This window comes from Choloepus didactylus, chromosome 13 (assembly GCF_015220235.1).
Source record: "Choloepus didactylus isolate mChoDid1 chromosome 13, mChoDid1.pri, whole genome shotgun sequence".
Classification (NCBI taxonomy): domain Eukaryota; kingdom Metazoa; phylum Chordata; class Mammalia; order Pilosa; family Megalonychidae; genus Choloepus; species Choloepus didactylus.
In genome coordinates, this window is record NC_051319.1 from 94657095 (window position 1) to 94680693 (window position 23599).

General features: G+C 49.4%; 1 protein-coding gene across 2 annotated transcripts in view; it reads right to left on the reverse strand.

The window, feature by feature from the left end:
* Window positions 1-16783: 16783 nt before the first annotated feature.
* Window positions 16784-23599, reverse strand: part of PDGFRB (platelet derived growth factor receptor beta) — a 38306-nt gene continuing 31490 nt past the window's right edge. For both annotated transcript variants that reach the window (XM_037801167.1, XM_037801168.1), the window contains 5 exons: window positions 22914-23025; window positions 22369-22468; window positions 21622-21727; window positions 20570-20802; window positions 16784-19405 (listed from right to left, as the gene is read on the reverse strand). In XM_037801167.1, the coding sequence (XP_037657095.1) occupies window positions 19222-19405; window positions 20570-20802; window positions 21622-21727; window positions 22369-22468; window positions 22914-23025 (735 nt within the window). In that variant the 3' untranslated portion in view covers window positions 16784-19221. The remainder of the gene's footprint in view (window positions 19406-20569; window positions 20803-21621; window positions 21728-22368; window positions 22469-22913; window positions 23026-23599) is intronic.

The following is a 23599-nucleotide window of genomic DNA, read 5'->3' on the forward strand; positions in this document are numbered from 1 at the left end:
CATAGGGCAGGCAGCAAGCTGGCAACTCTAATGAAGGTCTTCAATGAACTCCCAGGAGGAGGCTGGCTGGCTGAAGAAGAAGTGAAGGTTCTCTCTCTTCTCCCTTAAAAGTCTTCAACTGATTGGATTAAATCCAACTGATTGAATTCTGTCATTGCAGAAGACATGCCCTTCATGTAATCAGCCACAGATGCAATCAATTAACTGATGATTTAATAAATCAGCCTGCTGGTTTATTAACCAGCCACAAATGTCCTTGCTGTAATGGTTAGGGCAGGGCTTGTTTGATCTCAGACAACTGGGTACCCTCACCAGGCCAAGTTGACACATGAACCTAAACATCACATACAGGAAAATTTTTCCATAGCTCTCAAGGACATTTTCCTTTACTTACTGAAATTTGGCAATCAGATCTTATTCATTCACTCTTATCTCAAGGTTATTTATGATTTAATAATGATTTATCGTGGTTACCATTGCAAAGGTATTATTAGAAAAAAATAATTTTTAATTGGGGAATTCTCTCAGAACAACCATGGCCTATTCCTCAGCATTTCTTCTGTTCCCCCATTCCTGATCTTGAGGGCCTGTTGAAAGAATTCTAAACCAAGCCCAAACCTCCCTCATCTTTCATCCAACCCTTCCCCCGTAGCTGAGTTAGCTGGTTAGGCCCTGAAGGCAGGGGTAGGTGAGACAGAAAGAATGAGGCCTGGCCTGTTGAACTTATTTTGTTTTTTTTTTAAATGTATTTTTTAATGCATTTTTTAATTGTGAACTTTAACATATATACATAACAGTGATAACTTTCAAAGTACGATTTAACAAGTAGTTAGAGAGCAAACTTCAAAGAATGTCATGGGTCACAGTTCCACAACTTCAGCTATTTCCATTATTGTAAAATATAACATATATACAGAAAGGTGGTAACTTTTGATGTACAGCTCAACAAGCAGTTATATAGGTAATTTCAAAAATTGTTATGGGTTACAGTTCCATAGTTTCAGTTATTTCCTTATTATGCAATATAAGGGATATACAGAAAGGTGAAGACTTTCAAAGCATAATTCAATGAGTAGCTATAGAGCAAATAGGTTACATGAACTTGATTTTGAAAGTTTTAAATGAGGACAGTAGATTTAAGACCCCTAAGGTGGCCTTAGTGTTGGATGAGTGTTCCTATGCCCTTCTCCTAACTGTTTCCAATTATTAGATCTATTTCACTTAAAGCTCTGACCTGGACAATTGCTGCTTTTGGGAAATTCCAGGTGGTGGTTTCTTTCCAAAGTCCAGGTTTGTTTACAGTAATTAAAAAAACTAATGCCTTGAAATCGGGCCAAAGGGTAAAGGATGATACTGTGTTTTAAAATGTCAAATTCCATGTGAGAACAAGGGAAGAGATGTTTAGTTGGTGCAGGATCTATTTTCCTAAACAATTTAACTCATACAGTTTGTTCAAATAACATAATTATATGGAACTTTTAATAGGAAGTGAGACCTAAAGGGTTTGCGTAGGTTAGTGTGAAATAGCGACACATCCCAAAGTAATTTGGGCAGAGAATAAAAATATATATGCAGGTCCCCCTGAGGAGCTGGGGGAAAATGTGGAGGTGTTGGGCTTTCTCATCTGGATTGTTGCTGATGTTCTTACAAACATTGAGGACTGGTGGTTTGGTGCGCTGTGCCCTCTATCTCGGGACTTGCCCTTATGAAGCTCATTAATGCAAAGGAGAGGCTAAACCTGCTTGTAATTGTGCCTAAGAGTCTCCCCCTGAGTACCTCTTTGTTGCTCAGATGTGGCCCTCTCTCTCTCTAGCTAAGCAACCTCAGCAGGTGATCTCACTGCCCTCCCCTCTATGTGGGACCTGACTCCCGGGGGTGTAAATCTCCCTGGCAATGCAGGATATGATTCCCGGGGATAAGCCTGGACCCGACATCATGGGATTGAGAAAATCTTCTTGATCAAAAGGGGGAAGCAAAATGAAACAAAATAAAGTTTCAGTGGCTGAGAGATTCCAAATGTAGTCGAGAGGGTCACTCTGGTGGACATTCTAATGCACAATATAGATAACCATTTTTAGGTCTTAATGCATTGGACTAGCTAGAAGTAAATAACTGAAATTGTCAAACTGCAACCCGGCAGCCTTGACTCTTGAAGACAATTATATATAATGTATCTTACAAGGGGTGACAGTGTGATTGTGAAAGCCTTGAGGATCACACTCCCTTTATGCAGTGTATGGATGGATGAGTAGAAAAATGGGGACAAAAAACTAAATGAAAAATAGGGTGCGAGTTGGGGATGATTTGGGTGTTCTTTTTTACTTTTATTTTTTATTCTTATTATTGCTTTTTCTGGCATAAGAAAGTGTTCAAAAATAGATTGGGGTGATGAATGCACAACTATATGATGGTACTGTGAACAACTGATTGTACACTTTGGATAATTGTATGGTATGTGAGTATATCTCAATAAAATTGGGAAAAAAAGCCAAAATTTATGCCTTGAACCCTGGCACCTAGAGGGTTTTTTCCTTTTTCTTTAGGACTTCAGGAATACTAATATATATATGAAAACTTATTTATCTCTAAACAGTTCAAATACAGCTCTTTAAGAATTCTTTTCGTTAATTTGCTATTACCATCTGGAAGTATGAAAATATACATTGAACAAGTAGACAGATGCAAGGAGAAAGTTACTTACACCCAAAAAATAAACAGAAATGCAGAAATATACTTTGAGAGGGACAAATAAAGGATTAAATATACATTATCTCTTCCCATTTGTGCTCTCTTTTGCAGAAGACCTCTAACCATAATACAGTGTCCTTTTCTATAGAACTGTTTTCAGGCCATTTCTTTCCTGATTCTAAATCATGCTGAGGCTATACTGTATTACAGAAATAAACTATTTTTTCATAGGCTCATAACTAAAATCTTCCCAATTTTTCAAAATTTAGCACCATTAGGAATGTTATTAGAATTAGAATTAGAATTTCCCATTTTAAAGAATTTCCACAATCAGTACCAATTAGGAACACCTGAAGAATAAAAATGCAGTAACACACCAACTAACAAATTTAAACTGACATGTAACACTTACTATATATTTAAGTTACCCACCAATTAATGGCTAGACCAAACATACCAATTAACAGTAAAATAGGCATCATACACTTACTTAATTTTATTAAATACCAATTAATTGATGTATTACTTATTTTAGGCGTATACTCAGACAAACTCAGGTCAAAGCCTCAAACCCCAAACAGAATGGTAACCAGAAAACAGAAACTTATAGAGGTCAGAGCAAAGGGAGAGCATTCTGGAAGCAGGACCCATGGCCTCAAACCCAGGTCCAGGAGACTTGAACTGCTGCCCTAACTTCCTGACCCACTTTTACCTGGTTGACCCACTCACACAGTCTAATGTCTGGGCTTGGAACCAGAAACAGTTTCTCTCTTTGAAGCTTTTTAAGGTGCCAAGATTCTGGAGTGCCAGCAGAGCAGAGCAAAGTCCAGTTGCTGAGCCTCCAGACTAAGCGTCCAGTGGCCACAAAGGGGTTAAATACCATGGTTATCTGTCCTGCCAGGGCTCTAGAACTTCGGGCAGTCAGACTCCTTGCTTCTTAGGAACACTTGTTTCACCAGAGTCACCAAATTGACACTGAGCAAAAGCAGTGGGTTCTCTGCCCGATGCACTCAAATGACCAACTTCTGAGACACTGGGGCTTCAAGGAGAGCGAGTTTATTGGTAAGTGCAAAGCAGGAGATCAGAGGGCCTATGAGCCTAAAAATCTGTCTCCCTGAACTGCAGTAACTCTGATAGTTTTATACTATCAAAAGATGGGCAGGATGTAGGATAATGAGCACAATGGCTTAAGGTGACAGGATTAGAGATGTTCTAATTATTGAGCATGCACAAATTAATTACATGCTTAGTCACAGAACATATGTAAGAAAATGGACTTAATATGATGATGGGCATGATTTTTAGTACTATAATGCACTTGTAGGTTAAAGTTTAAGCTACACGCATCAGTGAGACAATTTTGGTTAGAACCAGACCCACCCAGCAAGATAGTTTTGGAATTGGGGTGCGTTAGTTCTGGGCTGACTCAAGTCCCTTCATTAATAAACATTAGGGGCTGTCTTTAGTGATCATAAGACTCTAAAGTTGAAAAACAGGATAAGGTGGTACAAGTGAGGGTCAGTCATAAGGTTTTACTTTACTTATCATAAGATAAAGGCTATATAGTCATACAATCATTATCAAAGATCAAGGCAACTGGATTATAGTCCAGCAACTATTCTAATACACTAGAAAGTAAAAGAAATATCTAGTCAATGATTCAGTAATCACAATCATTTGTTAAATCCTAAGTTCTCCGTTACAGGGGTCCAACTTCATTCTTTTGCAAGTGGACATCCAGTTGTCCCAGCACCATTTGTTAAAAAGACTATCCTTTCCCCATTGAATTTTCTTGGCAGACTTGTCAAAAATCAATCGAGCATAAATGTGAGGGTTAGGGAGTTTTTATAAACCCAAATTATCAGCTCTTCAAAAGTTTTTTTGAACTCACCTATAAAAATATCTGGGTCCATTGCCTTGTTTAGAATCATTAATTCATTTCTGATTATTGGTCTAGTTTTTAAAAATATCTTCTTGAGCCAATTTGAAAAGTCACATATTCCTAGAAAATTAACCTGTAGGCTATGTAGGCCAGAGATTCTTCAGAACTAAGTCTATTTTGGAGCAAAAGAGGTTAACTTGGAGGGGATAGGAAACCAGTTGGTCTGAACTGCTTTTCATTCAGGCGTTTTAAGTACCAGATCAGAGGGCTAGCCATGGAAACAGGCTGTTTCCCGGTCTCTGTGACACTATGGGTGGAGCAACGGGAGAGTGGGAGTTTGACCCCTAACCTGGCTTTTCTACACAAGGCCCCTCAAAGCCTCTCTGAAGGGCTCAGGCCATCCTGGAAAGGAATGAGGAAGACACACTGCCACTCCTACCTCCTATTTATTTCTCTTCCACCAATGACTTTTCATCTCTTCCCACCTTACCCGCAACTCAAATCTCAGTTCCTGTCTCCTCCTCCAGGAAATCATCCCTGAACATCCAGTCTGAAGTACCCTGTAATGATCATTAGGGCTATGCACAAATATTCCATTTCTCCTTCAGGGCACAGGATAGCACTGTGCTTTCTCATCCTTGAAGTTAGGCATGACTACCTGTTCTGGTTTGCTAATACTGCCATAATGCAAAATACCAGAAATGGATTGGCTTTTATAAAGGGGGTTTATTTGGCTATAAATTCACAGCTCTATGGCCATAAAAGTGTCCAAACTAAGGCATCAACCAGAGGATACCTTCACTGAAGAAAGGCTGATGGCATCCGGAACACCTCTGTCAGCTGGGAAGACACGTGGCTGGCGTCTGCTGGTCCTAGGTTGTGTTTCAGCTCCTGTTTCAGCTCCTGTGTGTCCATAGCCTAGCATCTCCAAACATCCTTCTGTCTTCAACTCCAAGCATCTCTAAGCATCTCTGCAAACTCCCAAGTGTCTCTCCAAAAATCATTCTCAGCTGCTCTGAGCTCCTTCTGTCTATGAGCTCTTATGGGACTCCGGTGACAAACATCAGTGGCCTTTTCCTGTCAGCCAGGAACCAAGGCTCTTGTCAATCATCCTCCAGGTCCAAAGAAAGTAAAAGCATGATACTCCACTTAGGACATACATGACAATAAGAGCCGACATTTGCTGAGGACTTACTGTGTGCCGATGCTACGTTAAGCGCTTTTCATCTCCTTCATTATCGTCTCCATTTACAGCCATGGACATTGAAGCTCCCAGACGTTAAGTAATTTGCCCAAGGAACTGAAGCTACTAAAACTTGCTGTTGCAACTGGAACCCAAGTCTCACAAACTCCAAATTCCTTGCCTTTGGTGATTGGCAAGAATTTGTGAACTGCCTGCCTCGATTTCTGACCCTGGGCCAATAAACCCTTGATGTGGCAAAACTGGGGTGGGGCTGAGCAGCATACAGTCCATCCTACTCCACTGAGTTAATTCTTGCTATCTGCCAGACCCCTGCAGACATCTGGGTTTGACCCAGCCACTGGTTCTCAAAGTGTGATCCATGGATCAGTATCACCTGAGAACTTAGAAATGCAAATTCTCAACCCCACCTCAGACTTGTTAAATCAGATACTCTGGGGAAGGGCTCAGCACTGGTGTTTGTTTGTTTTTTTTAACTCAGTTTTATTGAGATATATTCACATACCATATAATCATCCGTAGTGTATAATCAACTGTTCACAGTATTCATCATATACTTGTGCATTCATCACCCCAATCTATTTTTGAAATTAAAAATAAAAGTAAAAAAGAACACCCAAATCATCCCTCCCCATCCCACCCTATTTTTCATTTAGTTTTTGTCCCCATTTTTCTACTCATCCATCCATACACTGGATAAAGGAAGTGGGAGCCACAAGGTTTTCACAATCACACTGTCACCCCTTGTAAGCTACATTGTTATACAATCATCTTCAAGAGTCAAGTCTACTGGGTTGGAGTTTGATAGTTTCAGGTATTTCCTTCTAGCTATTTCAATATACTAAAACCTAAAAAGGGATATCTATGTAGTGCATAAGAATGCCCTCCAGAGTGACTTCTCGACTACATTTGGAATCTCTCAGCCACTGAAACTTTATTTTGTTTCATTTTGCTTCCCCCTTTTGGTCAAGAATATTTTCTCAATCCCATGATGCTGGGTCCATGCTCATCCCTGGGAGTCAATATCCTGCATTGTCAGGGAGATTTACACCCCTAGAAGTCAGGTCCCATATAGCGGAGGGGGGCAGTGATTTCACCTGCCAAGTTGGCTTAGCTAGAGAGAGAGGGCCACATCTGAGCAACAAAGAGGTCTGGGAGAGACTCTTAGGCACAATTATAAGTAGGCTTAGCCTCTCCTTTGCAGCAACAAGCTTCATAAGGGCAAGTCCCGAGATAGAGGGCTCAGCACACCAAACCACCAGTCCTCAACATCTGTGAGAATATCAGTAATAACCCAGGTGGGGACAGCCAACATTTCTGCATTTTCCCACAGCTCCTCAGGGGGGCCCTGGAAATATATTTTTATTGCCCAAATTACTTTGGGGTATGTCGCTATTTCACACTAACCTGTACAAACCTACCAGATCTCATTTCCTATTCAAAGTTCCATGTAATTATGTTGGTTAAATAAACTGACCACACAAGTTGAATAATTTAGTGTGCTGTAGAAGATATATATCCTGCACCAAATAAGCATCTCTTCCCTTGTCTCACAGAGAAGTTTTGAAGTTTTAAAACACAGTCAGTATTGTCCTTTACTCTTTGGCCTGATTTGCCCTGGTCCTAACCAGATCTGTTTCATTCATGTCTCTAATTGAACTCTGGACTCTTTTTCAGCTTTTAAAAATTTGCTGTAGCATTGGTGTTGTAACAAGCCCTCAGGTGATTCTGATGCTCTCTGAAGTCTGAGAACCAGTAGGCTACACTGCCTGCTGGCTGCATTTACATCTGCTCCAGACCAGTTCATGTACTGCAGGGAGTGCAATGTACAGTAAAGCCCAGCCCCATGCTGGAGCTTCTGAAACTGATGGATAATAATAACAGTGATACTCAGGCTGCTGACCCCCAAGGTCATACCATGCACACTCTACGAGGTGGCCATTTCATCATCCCCATGTTCCAGAGGAGGAAGCAGAGACCCCGGGGGTGTGAATTAACCAAGGACACAGCACCAGTGGCAGAAGGGCCACAATTCACACCCTCGCCTGCCTGCTTCCGAGACCCTGCTTTTCACCCCTGGGGACTGATAGATAAAGCTGCGAGTTGCCTGAGAAGGGCAATACCTACCAGGAGTGAAAGCAAAGGTTGTGGGTGCCAGAAAAGCTTCACCGACAAAGGTTCTTATGGATGACCTTATGAGAACTGGGGCCAGTGCCAGGCCTGGGGCAGGTCGGATTTTGCCAGGCAGAGACGGGGAAGAAGAGGAAGGGCGTCTGGAGAGAAACGAGCAGCAAGGACACCAGCAGGCCCAGTGCTCTGCTGCTGCCCCCATCCCAGTGTCCATTCTGAGGGGGAAGGGTGCTGGGAGTAAGAGCCCCCACCCTAGCCCCATGCTACAGCCCTGCTTGCTTTCCTCGCTGTTCCTTTACATGAGTGCTCACTCAGAGGGATAAGAATAGAGACCCCCAAATGGCACCCTCCTCCTCCAAATCGCAGACCCTTTCCCAGGGGTGAATATATCCTTCTCGATGTTTGCCTGTACACACACAATCACTTGTGATGTCCTCCAAACTTTATAGTATCACATACTATTTATTGTCTTGGGGCTTGGTTTCATCACTTGACAACATGGCTTAGAGATCTTCCCACATTAAGACATAAAGATCTACCTTGTTTTAAAAATTGCTGCATGGCATTCCATGGGATGAGCGTGGTACAATGCATTTCACATTCCTCTAACGTATGGATGCTTCTGTTTCTACTGAATATTCCCCATTGTAAAGAACACTGCGGTGACTATCCTTGTACATGAATCTGTGTGCACATGCGTGATCATTTGAGCAGGATTCCTAGAAGAAGGGTTGCTGGGTCAAAGAAGAGGTACATTAAACTGTGGAGATATTGTTAAATTGCTGCATGATTATTCCCTCCCACCAACAGTGTGTGGGGAACTCAGCTTCACTATTTTCTTGATGACATCGGATATGGCTGATCTTTAAAACACAGAAAAATGTTATTTCATTGAAGTTCTAATATGTATTCTCCTGGTAAGTAGTAAAAAGATCTTTTATTTTTTCAGGTGTGTCTTGGTGATTGGTATTCTACTTTTCTATTTGGTTTTCGCATTTTACAAATTTGTTGAGACTATTCCTATTCCACATTATGAGTACTAACACTGTTATTATATATGTTGAAAATATTTCCCATCAGTCTGCTTCTTCTCTTTTGACTTTCCTTTTCGTGTCTCTAGTCACACAGAAATTTTTACTGTCAAATCTGTTGGTTTCTTCATTTCTGGCTTCTGGGTTTTGTGTTTTGCTTAGGAGGACTGAGCCATTTATTGTTTACAAGGCACTTTCATTTCCATTTTCTCATATGGCCTGGGTCACAGGGACTCAGTGGAGTTCATATTATCTCCATTTTATTGATAAGAAACAGGAAGTTCAGGGAGGGTAAGCTCTTATCTCAGGTCACAGTTTTATGGGAAGACTCAGAGACTGATTCGGGTTTTTCAGGGTCTCAGACCCAGGTAGCCTGATAGCCGGAGCTAGACCACCACTCCCTGCCCTGAATAGGGCTGCCCCACACCGTCCCTGTGTCCCTCACAGCCTTCCTGACGGTCACCGGCACCACCTCGGTAGCTGCATCTGCCACTCTGTAGTCCCATCTGTGGCTCCCGGTGCAGCCTCCTGGCCTCCCATGGGGCTGTTCCTCGGCTCTCGACAAGCTTCCCACAGTGTAGGGGCAGCCCCTGTGGTCCCCAGAGGCCCTGCTTTTCAGTTGAGCACTTGGTTCCTTGGGGTCCTCATGGGACATGGCCTCCAAGCTCCCACACATCAGCTCTTCAACCGTGTGCAGGGTCATCAGCGTGACATTTACTTTCTAAAGTCCACGGCATTTGGAGGTGAGCCCCCTAAACACAGTAAGCCAGGCTGTGGGGAAACTGAGGATGGAGTCTGTGAAGGGCTCCAGAGGCAGTGGTGTGTGAGCTGGGACTTAGAGGAAGAATAGGAGTCTGCCAGGCAGAGAGGAAATTCCAGGAGATGGACTAGGGTGGGGGCACAGGGGCTGGAAAATCAAGGCTCAGTGCAGTTGACTGGAGCTTGGGGGACTGGAGCAGGGGTGGAAATAGAAAGGGGGCAAGTTCCATGCAAAGGCCTTACATCTAGGCCAGGGAGCTTGAGTTTTACCTTGTAAGACAGTTTCTCAGTGGCCTGGTAGCCTCTAGAGGGGTGTACCTCCAAATACAGCTCAGTGACCCCAGCCTCAGAATTACAGAGATGCCCATTAAAAATGCAGGTTCTAGGGCAACCCTAGGCCTGCTGAATCAGGGTGAAAGGTGGGAATCTGCACAGTAGCAGGTCCTGATACTCATGCACAGCAAAACCACTGCCCTCAAAGGCCCATGGAGAGTCAAGGAAGACTGAGAATTCCTAACATATCTATGAAGCTTTTGTCTGACCTCAGGCCAGGGTGCTCAGCTTTCAGCCAGGCTGGTGGTGACCCCTGGTGAAGGGTGTCTGGGTGGAGGGGGATGTGGCTGCCATCAGGAGTAGAGGCCACAGCAGCCCTGAGGGGTGACCCAGCCACCTTGGCCGAGCCTGTCTCTGTCCACAGGATCAGAGACCATTGCTCACTCGGTCATTTCTGTCCTCCCCACTAACTCCTGCACCTCCTCCAGACTCCCTCCCCAGGAAGGCGTCCCTGTCCCTGCCAGATGGGCATGTGTCCTTTCTGTGCATCCCAGGCCTCCTGGGCCACCCCATTTCAGAACTTTCCTCACTTGGCAGTTTTAGAGCTGTGCCAGGCACTCCCTATGGGTCAGGTAGTGTGCTCAGTGCTCTTGGGGTTTTCTCATTGAATCCTCTGCCTTAGAAGTTGTTATTCCCGTTTTACCAAAGAAGAAACCAAGGCTCAGATTGGGTATGTCATTTTCCCAAGGTCACAGAGCTGGTGAGGAGACTCTGCCTCCTGAGCCTGTGGCAGACCTAAACATTCTGCTCCACTACCTTCGGATGTTTGAAGAATGAATGTCAGTGAGTGAATGCTATGTCCAAAAGCCCCACACGCAGAAAGGCCTCTGACCTCCAGGGAATATGGTATTTGGGGGGCCATTTCCTGGGTGTTGTTTATGTAGCAGGCACCAGGCCAAGCTCTTTGCAAATTTATCTTATTTAATCCTCTCAACCTGTGAGACTGGTTTTACTAATTGTCCTCATTTAGCAATGGGGGGAATCGAGGCTCAGAGAGGTAAGGCCAGTTGCCCAAGGTCCCAGAGCCAGGGGATGATGGAGCTGGGATTGGAATTGGGCAACCCGGCTGCAGAGCCCGTGCTAACGACCACCCCACTGCACAGGGGGCCCTGGGGTCATCCCCAGCGACCAGCGGGCCGACGGCCAGTGGACATAGGGTGGCAATGCCCTGGGACTCAGTCGGGTGATGCCCCTCTGGGGCTGCCCCGGTGATGTTGCCAGGGGGGGTGGTGGGGTGGTGACAAGTGGGAATTCCAGATTGTTATCACTGTTCCTGCAGCAGAGGAACTTTGAGAAGGGCTTGCGTCTCAGGCAGGGATTAGGAAATCCTGAGGGCTGTGTCATGCTTCTGCACGTATGGTGGATCCCGTTCTTATCACCCTGTCTGCTCCCTGAGCCCTGCTTCAGGCCCCACAGCAGGGACAGCCCAGCCCATGCTGGGGACGCAGGCAGCTCCCCACCAGGGAGAGGAGGCGGCAAGCCGGGAGCTGGGGGCCAGCCTCATAGCAATTTGGCTGCTGATCCAGTTTTGACCCTGGGTCAGAAAAGTTTGACCACACCCCCTCTAGGATTGAGGATTAAGTGAGCCCTAGTATCTGGCCTAGGGTGCTAGGGGGAATTGTTCCCATCGACTATTCCAGCCCAGTAGTGACTATCAAGTCCAAAGCAGGTCTTTACCATCTGTCCACTGCTGAGCTCTGCCTGCTCTTCTCTCTCTGTCCACGCTCCTGGCCGCACCAAATGCTGTTCTCTCAGCCCTCAAACTCCCCACGCTCTTTCTCGCTGTTCAGCATGCTCTTGCCCCTCGCTGGCACGAACCTACCCCTCCTCTACTTGTCTGTACGTCCCCACCCTATGCTCTCTCGTCACCCCCTGATCTTCACAGCTCTTCTCACTGATGGCGAAGTACAGTTATGAGGGTGGTTATCGGTGTAATGTCATCCTGCACCCCTCCCCACACGTGCCCCCTCCACCGGCCCTGAGTACGAGCTCCCTGGCAGGGCCTTGTCTCTCCAGGAGTCCTCTCACCCTCCCCTCTTAGTCCAGGCCTGGCAGATTGTGGCACTCAGTCAGCATTAGGTGCCTGAATGAATGAGTAAATCAACGGATAAATGAAGAGAGAGTGGAAGGGGTTGTGTGGTCTCAGAAACCAAGTCATTCGGCGAACACGTCACGTATCAGGCCCTGTTCTGGGCCCTGAGGAAGGAAGGCTTGGAGCTGTTCCCTGGAGGGAGGAAAGACAAGTACTCAAGTGTTTCTACAATGCAAGTGATAATATGTGGTATCTATTGATACTGACATAATACATCTTCCAATTGGGGACACTTTGAGACAAAAATTAATATTAAAATATAATTTTATTAAAATAATAAAAGTACATTAATAATTGCATTAACGCAGGAGCATTGAGAGGGACTATTCTGAGTTACCCTGTCCATTGAGCATTTTCTTTGTGCCAGTCTCTGGACTAAGCTCTTTGCAAGGTCATCACATTTAATCCTCACAGCCTCTTTACAAGGTAGCTATAGTTATCCCACATTATGATGAGGAAAAGCAGGTTTGGAGATGCTAAGTGACCTGCCCATGGTCACACAGCTGGTAAGGGGCAGAGCTGGGATCTGGACCCAGGAAACCGGCTCCACAGCCCACATCTTTAGCCACTGCCTTCCGCAGCGGAGGGGCTCTCAGGAAAGTTGAGGTTAAAGAGGACCAGCCTGGGCTTTGGAGCTAGACAGACCAGGAACTGCATTCCCCTCTCCTGGCTGTGTGACCAGAGCCAGGTCCCTGACCTCTCTAGGCCTCAGTTTCTTTGTTATTGACTTAGATCCAATGACACAACAGTGCAGGGGAAAGGGCACTCAACATTTATCAAGCATTTACTCTGCACCAGGGCTGGGGATGCGGCGGTGAATGGGGAGTCTGTGGGCTGGTGGCAGAGCCAGGAGAGGAACCTGGCCATTAGGGGAGTTGCAGGACATCCTGGGAGCACAGAAGAGGAGGGCTGAGGAAGGCTCTACTTAACCTGAGACCCAAAGACCAGAAGGAGTTGGGTGGGGAGGGGAGGTACAGAGAGGAGTAAGGAATGTTCTGGGTATGAGAAAGTGCACAGGTACAGGTCTTGAGACAAGAGAGTGCACAGAGCATCTGGGGATCAAGGGTGTTGAACAACTGTGAGAGCCCACAAGGGGCCCAAGCCAGTACTGGATGCCTGGGAAGAGAAATCTCTTCCAGGAGGCGATGGCTTTGTGCTGGGCTGGAAGTTTGAGCAAGACTTAGACTTTGAGCCACAGAGGGCTGGGCATTCTAAGTGATGAGGACGGTATAAGCAAAGGTGCAGTGGTGGAAAGCCTGTGGTCTGCGCAGGGCTGGAGGTGCCTTGGAGGAAAGGCAGTGGGGAAGCTGGGAACTGGGTCAAGCAAGGCCTTGACCGCCACACTCAGGAGTCATCTGGACTTTGTCTGCTGGGCCGCGGGAAGCCATCAAAGGTGTCTGAGCCACTGTCCAAGCCAAGCTTCAGGAATGTCAATAATGACAAGGAGAAACTTCTGAGCATGGAAGTTTCCACTTTGTCTCTTCAGAGGGGGAACAAGGACACTGAGAATTCTGTGGTTTTCCAGAGGCTGTGCCACTTCCCCATGTTTCTGACTTTCCTGTTTCCTTGCAGTAATTTCCCATGAAACACAAAACCAGAAAGACACTGTAGAACAGTAAAGTGGGGGGAGCCAGGTGAGGGGCAGCCTGCTCCAGAGGCTGTCCGAGAAGAGGAGCCCTGAGGTGGGAGGACAGGCATGCAGGACAAGGCACACACACAAAATGGGTCAGGGGCCAAGCCACTGGGAGGGGCATCCCAGGGAGACAGTCTGGTTTCTGTGATACTCCCAAGCCCAGCCCAGATCCTGAGAAGAGCCACCCCCCTGCCGTAAGCCGGGGCCCACTTGCCAGGCCCCTGAGGCAGCCACGGCTAAAGACTGTGGGAGCCCTATCACACCCAGGGGGGTCCCAGAACCACACAAGGAGGAGCCCACCCAGCTGCCCCATCCGAGTCCAGGAGCTACACGTAAACACTCCCCGAGGAAGGCAGTATCAGGGACACCAGACCAATAGGCAAAAGCCTCCGTGTGTGACCTCCGGCTCTGAGCTTCTGCTTCCTCTCCAGTAAAACGGGACTGACCTTGGTTGGCTTACTGCGAGGACTGGATGGGAGCACCAGTAGGCTGGGAGCACTCTAAATTATGAGGGCCTGGGGCAGAGCAGGGCCAGGGGAGCCAGGGGAGGCCGGGTCTCCCAGGGCACGGGATGCCCCTTGGGATGGGGACTCAGACGCAGCCTCCAGCGGCACCGATTGGCACCGTGGGAAAGTTCCTGCCTGCCGAGCCTTCTCAGCCCTCCTGGTACACCAAGGAGAAAGTCTCAGTTCGGTGCTCTTGCTCGCTTTAACTCTCAACTATCACTTGTTTATCACTCTTTCTCTCTCTTTTAAACAAATAAGAGGCTCCAAGCCTCTTCAGCCAGCCAGAGCATGTAGCTAGAATTCAATAATGCCATTTTCATTGTTTTTATGTTTGATTTTCTTAACCTCCCCAAAGCACTGTGATTTTGCATGTTTTAAAGAGAACTTTCGGACCCCAATAACATTTTAACTCAGCAACTCCGTGTCTAGGAATTTATCCTCTTGAACAAATACCTCAAAATGTGAGTTTGTATGTATTTAACAAACAGTGGTCAAGACAGCCTAGTTTACAACTCTGAAAAATTGGAGACATCCCAAATGTCCACCAATAGGGGATTGGTTAAATAATTTATGGCACAGGCATGCTTTCAAATTATGCATAGCTCTCAAAATGAGTGAATAAGATCTGTATGTACCACTGACCTGTATGTCCAGGATGTATTAAGTGAAAAATTAAAAATGCAAAATAGTATCTATGATAGTTTTGTTTAAGGTTACAATTATGTTTTTATAGATAGGTACAGATACAAAACACAAATGTTAGTACACAATTAGGGGGAAAAAAGCACTGTAGAAGAAGGCAACTAAACTATTAACAGTGAGAGGCAGAATTACAGGACTTTCTATTTCTATATTGTATGTTTTGGTAATAGATTTTTTTTTTTTTAATACAGGCAGAAGTTATAGGAATACTTTTAGAAAGATTTTTTTAAGTGTCATAAATCTGAACAATAAACTAAAATCAAAGAAGCCTTTTAAAGGCAGTGCCCTCATTCAAATACGGGCATTGGTGGGGGGTTGGGAGACGGCACCAGCAGGAACAGCCCATTTTAGTCTTTCCCTCTTTTTCCAGGAACAAGGACCCTGGCTGTGAGTAGGGTGGTGGAAGAATTGTTCAGTCTGAGTGGCTCATCTGTCTGGGAGGAAAATTCCAGCTCACTCGTTCCCCTGGACCCGCCTGAACGGAGAGGTTGGGAGGCAGGAGCCCGGCAGGAGCTGACCCCGGTGACCCCAGGCCTCTGCAGCCCCTGCGCATGGCCTGCTGGGCCCTGGCCCTCCACCACACTCTTTCTTCTAATTTTTATCTTGGCCTCTGATTGACTTAGCGCCTTCTTCTTACCCAGCACTTCCCTGTTCTTTCTCTTGGAGACCCACAGCCCAGGGGTGACCTGGAGCCCCCCTTGCCTGCTCCTTGGCTCTGCAACCTTGGGTGGGCGCTTTCCAGGCCCGAACGCTGCCTTAGAGTCCGCCAGGCCCAGTCACTTGCAATCTCCCTGGACCCCTTCCTCATTGGCAAGGTAGGGATAATAGTATAGAAAATGCATGTGAAGAAACAGGACAGCCTGGCACATAGTAACTGTTCAGTAAATGGAAGCCAGCATTTTATCATCCGTTATCTCTCTGTGGCACCATTAGCTCCATTTATAGCTGGGGAAATTGAGGCCCACAAGGAGCAGGCTTGAGATGGAGGGAGCTGAGGTCTCCTGACCTCCAGACTGAGGCTTTTCCCATGAGCAGGGATGATCCCTGTCTGGTATGTGGGTTGTTTATTCCCTTTAGGGGCAGATCTGGCAGATCTGGGTATTAGCTTATTCAATTCCCGCCACAGCCAGGGGAGAAGGGGTCATGGGCTCAGGATGTTCTCTAAAGACAGGACCCACTGGAGGGGGAGCTTTTTGAGGCCAGGCCCTGTGGCGGGCAGGGGTTTCCCTTGGTGTGGCTCAGCTGCCCGAGTTGGCGGCTGGGCCGGTGAGTCAGCGCTGCCCCACGTCTCTGTTCCTCTCCCCTCTGGTAGCCATGGCCCCAGACTCCTGGATGCAGTCCAAGGAGGCCTGTGACTCCAAAACAAAGTGCCCCTCCCCCAGATCCAAAGTGAAATGCCCCTTCCCCAGCTCAGAGTGAGCAAGGGACTGGCCCAAGGTCACACAGCGAGGTGGTGGCAGAACTCAGGCTAGATCCTGGCTCCCCAAGTGTCCCTCCCGAACAGGCCAGGCGGGAGGGCCAGGAGGTCCCACCCCACCCCTGACAGCTCTATTACTCACCCTTGCTGCAACAGTCTGTTGTCAGTGCCCACAGGCCTGGCCTTGCAGGGGAACCTGTGACCAGTAGGGCTGGACAGCACCGTGATTTCTGGCTCCTGCCAGCCCCATAGCCGCTGAGCTGCTGCAGCCACGCGGGGGCTGTGGCCTGCCAGGTCTGTACCCCTCTGCCCAGCCTGGGCCCCCATTCCTTCTCCCCGCCGCGCTGCCAACCCCCTCGTTCCCCTTCTCTCTCCCCTGCCCTTGCTCCCCACTTCCCCTGCTCACTCTGTGAGCCCACTGCTACTCACCTGGGCCAGGAGCTGAGCAGAGTGGATGCCTGTCACCAGCCACGCTGTCCTCAACCTGGGCCTGAGGGTGGGAGGGTGTCCTGAGGGAAGGGCAGAGGCCTCGTTCCAGCTTTATAGCCAAAGCCAAAGCACAAGCACATGGTGAGGGGTGTGGGCAGCAGGAGGGCCTCAGGCTCTGCAGCAGCTCAAAAGCCCGCCCAGCCCCTTCTCCATTCCATCATCCAGGGCAAGCCCCACACAGCTAGGAGAGCCCTCTCGTTGTGCAGCCTGGGAATCCGAGGCCCAAGGAGGGGAAGAGGCTTGCCTTGGTTCCCCAGCCAGAGTGGGGGGAATGTGAAAATCCCCATATACAGAGGAGGGAAACGAGACTCAGAGCTGAAGGGACCTGTCTGCAGCGCCCATGGCCAGGGTGAGCGTGTCTGCCCCACCCCCACCCACTGCCTCCCTGGGGGCTGGCCCCATAGCCAGGCCCAGGGAAGCAGATCCAAGAGAGACCACCAAGTCTCTGAGTGAGAAGCACCATGTTTAATATTAAAATCTTTCCCTTTAAAAAAAAAAAAGCACACAGGTATGAAAACTTGGCAGCATACAAAATAGCACTTCTGTTGTATAAATGTGAGTTAACATGAGTCCTAAAAATACTTGTAAATCTAGGTGATTACATCTTTGGTACCGTAGTGAGAGCCCACTCCCTCCCCACCCCATCTCAGACCAGGCTTTGGGGGCCTCGGAGCAGAGAGGTGCAACCAGCCCAGGGGGGCTGGTACCCAGAGGGGCTGAGCTTCCCCCACCTCTCCCTTCCCAGCGGTCTTGGGCACAGCCCTCATCCCCTTGGCACCTCCACTGTCCTCCAGGCCAAGGGTGTGGCTGGCAGAGAAAGAGGGGGTCAGGTCTGGGCAGCGGCACAGCCATATCCTCATGGGGTACTGCCTCGGATAGCGGCAGCTGGCGGGTGAGCAGGGAGCCCCCAAAGTGCTCAAGACAACAGTTCCAGAAACACTGAACCCCCACGACTGATGAATGCCCACGGTGCCCCGCTTCTCGCACCCCTTCTCAGGCAGCCCATTGGAGGCTTCTAGTCCTTTACAGGGGCCTGGGGGCTCCTTCGCTGTCCATTATGTCTCTGCCACAGAACTGGGCAGCAGGGGCTGGAGCGGTGGGCTGCAGAAGGTGGTCTTGTTGCAGTTTCTGCCACCCCTGCCCAAGATAGCTCCAGAGGTCATCAAAGCTGCTGACAGGGGTCCCGTGCTCTTCCCACGTTCCTGGGGCAGCTGCTGGGGGCTTTCCAGGACACTGGCTGTCACTCCAAGTCAAAGCCTGGGCAGCTGGGTTCTCAGGACTTGCCGGGGGGCTGGGGAAGGGGGGGCAGTTCCTGAATCCCTGGAGTGTGATGCATGGTCTGGAATATCCCCAGGCACCAGCTGCACCCACCCCCTCAGGATGGAGATTGAGGGTGTTTGGACTGGCTTCGTCTGGGCAAGTACGGAACCCCCTGGAATATTCTAGAATGTTAGTGCTGACAAAGCACTAGGAGTCAGTGAATCCAATCTGCCCATTTTTCAAAGGGTGAGACTGAGGCCCACAGAGGGCAAGGGATTTTTCCAAGGTCTCAATGGGTCCGATGCAGAGTCAGGGTCACCTATTGGCCACACATGGACACTTCCTGCAAGCACATCAACACACTCATCACAGACGCTGGGCCAGCATGGAGTAAGACTGAGGACGAGGAGGAGAAAGGCCAGGACACTCTCTATGGCAAGCATGTACTCTGAGGCTCTGGGCTGGGGCTACAGGCCCAGTGTCCTGTACTCGGCTCGGCCCCCACCCCCAGCGGTATTAACAGCATTGATTAAGCACGGACGGCCCCAGACCAGCTCGGGCCTGGGGGAAGGGAGACTGGCATTGTGGGAGGCAGCTGCGGGGTGAGACAATACTGTCCAAGGCCAGGCTCTAGCTCAGCCAGGAGCCGGGGATGCCAGGGTCCCTCCCCCAGCTCTCGGGCAGGTAAAAGTGCAAGGAGAGAGTTGCAACTCCTTGACAGGTGGCTGGCTGAACAGAAAAAAGTTAATTTACCACCTCATTAACTCCAAGGAGCTTTTCAGGGATTCCAATCTCCCCACCTGCCAGCCAGGGAGAGAATCCCAGACTGTGGGTGGCTAAGCTCAACTTTTCCATCTTACAGAAGGGGAAACTGAGTCTCCTGGGGAGGAACCTTGCACACAGCCTGCCCAGAGGTTATGGCTCCTGCAGTTCTCTGGCTTCCGAAGCCCCGGGGTGGGGGTGTAATGTGCCAGGGGCAGAAGCCTTCCAGAAGGGGACAGCTCATGGAGGCAGCCTGGCTGATGGGCCAGGCCAGGAGGTACTGGGTGCCGGGAGGTCGAGGGGAGCTTCAGGCCGGGCAGGGTGGGGGCCAGCCCCCTACAGGAAGCTGTCCTCTGTCTCGGCCCGGGGCCCAGGGCAGCCTGAATCCTGTGGCTGTTCCAGCTCCAGCTTGGGCTCCTCCTGGGGCTGGGGCTCAGACTCGGGCTCTGGTTCCTCTTGGGGCTCCAGGGGGCTGTCACAGGAGATGGTAGATGAGGTGTTGACTTCATTCAGGGTGGAGCTAAAGGAAAAAGGCAGGTAAGTGAGAGGCTGGGAGGGAACCACAGTAAAATAATAACACTAATTAAGAGCCTTCTGTATGTCTGACCTTGCACCATGCCCCTTACACACTTTAGCTCATTTAATCCTTGTAAAAACCAGGCAAGGCAGGCACCACGAGGAAAGCACAACTCAGAGAGGTTACATGATAACAGAGTGGGTGAGTATAGGAGCTGGGACTTCAGAGCAGGCCCAGAAGTCTCCATCCACCAGCATTTCCAACCCCACACACATCATCCCATTTAATCCTCATAACAATCCCCCAATAGAAGTACTTGTTGCTTTGGAATGTTGGAATATTAGCTTCTGAAATGGTCGGTGCAGGGAGGGCCTGCAGGGGGTCTTCTGCATCCTGTGTACTCCTAGCACATATGGAGAAACTGAGGCTTGTGGAGAAAAAGGTGCCTGCCCAGGACTCACAGTGGCTAGTGGTGGAGCTGGGGCTTCTGCTGCTTCACTATGGGGTGATTCTTGTTTGGGGGGTGGGTCTGGCCTCATGGGGAACCCTTCTTCTCAACGAAGGGGTGATCCCATCTGAACATCAAGTCTAGGCACCAGCTGGGCCTTCCTCCAAAGCTCTCCCCACACAGTAATTTCAGTACATTCCATGGCAAAAGAAAAGCATGGATCTCCTTTCCAGTCTGAATTCTGGCCTAAGCTCTTATAGGCACCTGTTTCCTACAACCACACTGGGCTCCCTGGAGCCTTTGGGACATGGTGTTGAAGGACAGACCCCAGGCCTGGGGCCGGCTACGACCCAGAGTAACAACTGGGGTGTAGGTTTGCTAAGTAGGTTTTACTCCTTCCTCTTGGGGCTAGGACAGGGCCTACAGAGGGGAGAGAACAGATGGCCTGTGGGGGCTTTCCTAAAGGAAATAGCTACCTTGCAAGTAAGTCCCAGCCCATTCTTTCTGTTTACCAGTCTGCCCTTTCCACCTGAGGCCATCAAAAGCCAAATGAGTTGAATTCACTCTTCTATTCTCTGGAAGGAATGAGTTCTCACTCTCAGTAACTGGTTATTTCTGAGGCAAGCCACACACACACACACACACACACACACACACACACACACACACACACACACACTTTGTACACAACTGCCTTGGCCCTAGGCCAGAGTGGATACCTGGTAAGGCTGGGGGAACCGTCCAATGGGCCCTCATCAGCAACCTCAGGTTTGGGGTCAGGCAGGGGGATGATGTAGTCGTTGTCACCCTCATTGGGCTGCACGGCAGTGTAGAGGACAGAGCTGGTGTCCAGAGGGCACCGGAGCCCATGTAACCCAGGCAAGCGGGCTTGGGACCGAAGGACGGCTGGGTGGTCGCTCCTCAGAAACTCCTCGTCCACCTGCTGGTACTTCTGCTCCGCCGGGCAGGGAGAACCGGAGAAATAGTGATGGTCAGACCCAGAAATGCCCTTGAGGATCATCTCGCTGTTAGATTCTAACCCGATCTACCCTGTTGTATAAATAAAGCTCTGGAGAGCTGTCCCAGCCCACACAGCCCGAGCTGCCCTCTGATAGCCCTGGGAGGGGGCAGAGGTCGACCAGCTCCTGAACACCTAACATTTCCCCCCTTCAGAGTAGACAAGGGTGGGCTCTCATCCTGCCTCAGCCCCCTTCAATGGGGCCTTGGTTTCCCTTGCTATGAGATAGTGACAATTCTGTGCCATCTGCTGGTCCCTGAGCCCTGCCAGACCTGGGGTGGGAGTGGGGTAAGAAATGGAGCTGGGCTTGCCTGTGCTGTACTGAAGGCGAGCAGCATCTCCTGCTCTCTCAAACTCCTGCTATTGGACAGGGGAGGGTTTTAAGGTGCCACTAGCTCCATTTGCCTTGTGCAAGCCAGTAACAGAGGACCTTAGCTGCTGTCAGCCTGGGACTGTTTGAACTTTCTGAGGAGCCCCCAGCTGGGACATGGGTGCAAAAGGCATGAGGAAGATGCCCAAGGGACGGGGCTGAAGCCTGCCCTCCCCAGCTCTCACCGAGCATTTCATTTCAAAGAAGCTCCATCCTGCTCAAATAATTTAAAAGCACAGCCCCAGGCCATCTCTTCCTAGTACCAGCAGGGAAACCGAGGACTAAAAAGGGTAAAGGACAGCCTCCAAATACCCAGCACATCAGAGACAGGGCCTTGTCAGGGCCAGAACTCTGTTCCCTGCCCCCACTCTGCCTCAACTTACCTTTTTGTAACCCTCGCCCAGCAGTCTCTCGAGAAGCAGCACCAGCTGGGAGAAGGGGGGTCGAATCTCAAACTTCTCCTCCCAGCACTTCTGCATGATCTCGTAGCTGGGGAGAGGTGGCAGAGGAGTGAGGGGAGCTGGTCTCTGTCAGGGTGTAGGGGACCGGGCTGGGTGGGGACGCTGGAAGCTGTCCCTTCTCAGAACAGGATGAGCAGCAGGAAGGAGTTGGGAGGGGTGGTGGGAAAGTGCTGTTTGGTGGGTCCAGCATCTCTTCTCTCATTATTGCACCTGGATATTCCCTTGGGAGCCTCTTTGCTGCACCGCCTGCCCACATGGTTCCAGTGGGGTTGACCACACCTTGGTAGGCACATGACCCTGGTGTGGCCAACAGATTTCATGCCGTTGGCTCAGTGATTGGTTCTGTGTGGGCCATGGGGTTCCAGCTCAACACATAAAAATCACCCTAGGACTTTTGCTGGAATGACTGTGAAAGAGGCCAGAGTATAGTGCCAGCCTGAAATCTGGGCAGTGCCAGTCTGAAAATGCAGCCAGCAGAGAGGAAAGCAGAACCCAGGGGTAAAAAAGATTCCTGGTGACATGACAACATTTGAACACCTGGATCCAGCCATACCTAGATTTCTCCAGATCTCTGAACTATCTTTAGTTTAAATCAGTTTGGGTTGGATATCTGTAGTTGGCAACCCTACCGCCCCCCAAATCTTCCCAAATGCATGAGGCTGCACTCACATCTCATCCGAGGCGTGGACAGGCTGGGCCATGCGGTAACCCCGCTTGATGGCATTGTAGAACTGCTCATTCATGGGCAGCTCCGGGTAAGGGGTGCCACCTGTGGGGGAGCAGATTCAAGAGATGCACAGGCTCAAGGCAGTTGGAAAAGGAGCAGGGCAGGGAGAGGCACTCCAGCCCTGACATGGAGTGAGGGTGCAATTGTCCTGGGTATTGGTAAATGTGCTCCCTCACGGGCAATGGACAGACCAGTCCTTCTCAGGATCAGAGCACTAGACAACACCAGAGCCCAACAGGTTTTTTAATTTATTTCACTGCCCAAACCCTGCACTCAGGTGGGGAGGTAGAAGAGACCCAGAGAGGGCAAGGGACTTTCCAAGGTCACACAGCAGTGAGAAACTAACACAGTTGGGACCTGATCAGAGCCCTGACCCCTGTCCCAGCACCCATCCCACAGCCCCACCGGGCTGGAGGGCTGAGGTGAGCGTGGTCTGGGTGGGCAGCAGGCCATGCCGCTGAGGGATGGGGGAAGTAAGGGGGCATACCCAGAGTGAAGATCTCCCAGAGTAGGATCCCGAAGGACCACACGTCACTCAGGGTGGTATAGAGGCTGTTGAAGATGCTCTCCGGGGCCATCCACTTCAGAGGCAGGAAGGTCTGTGAAGAGGTTAGGACAGTGCTGAGTGCAAGGAGGGGCTGAGCAGCCTAGGCCCAGCCCCACTCTGCACCTGGGGCTGCAGAGGGGCCCTGGGAGCTCCTACCCACAATGTCCTCTCTCTCCCTAGTCCCTTTGAGGGCTCCCATCTCTGCTGGCATTCAGTTACCACACCCAATCCAGCACTGGCCAGAGGATCAGGAGTTTCTTTTCTCACTAGCTGGGGCATGGTAGCCTCTGTTCCTAGGAAAAAGCCCCAGGGTCTGAAGTTCCTCATGGAGGTCCCTTTTTGTGATCCCAGTGCAGACCCCTAGTTAGGTAGGTAGATGGGTGGGGGAGCCAAGGACATGCCAAGGTGACCCTCAGCTGTCATCCTGGCTGCCTTAGATCTCTGCAACCTCTGGGGTTTAGTCCGTATCTGGAAAATGGCGAGTTGACTGGGAAGCCAAGATGGCTGCATTTTAACTAAATTGATCCCAACTACTGCCAGCAGCCTGCTCATCTGTCTTAGCACATCATCTGGGCTTCTCCCTCTGCTGTACCCAGACATGGGGCTGCCCTCCACCACCCCCCGGA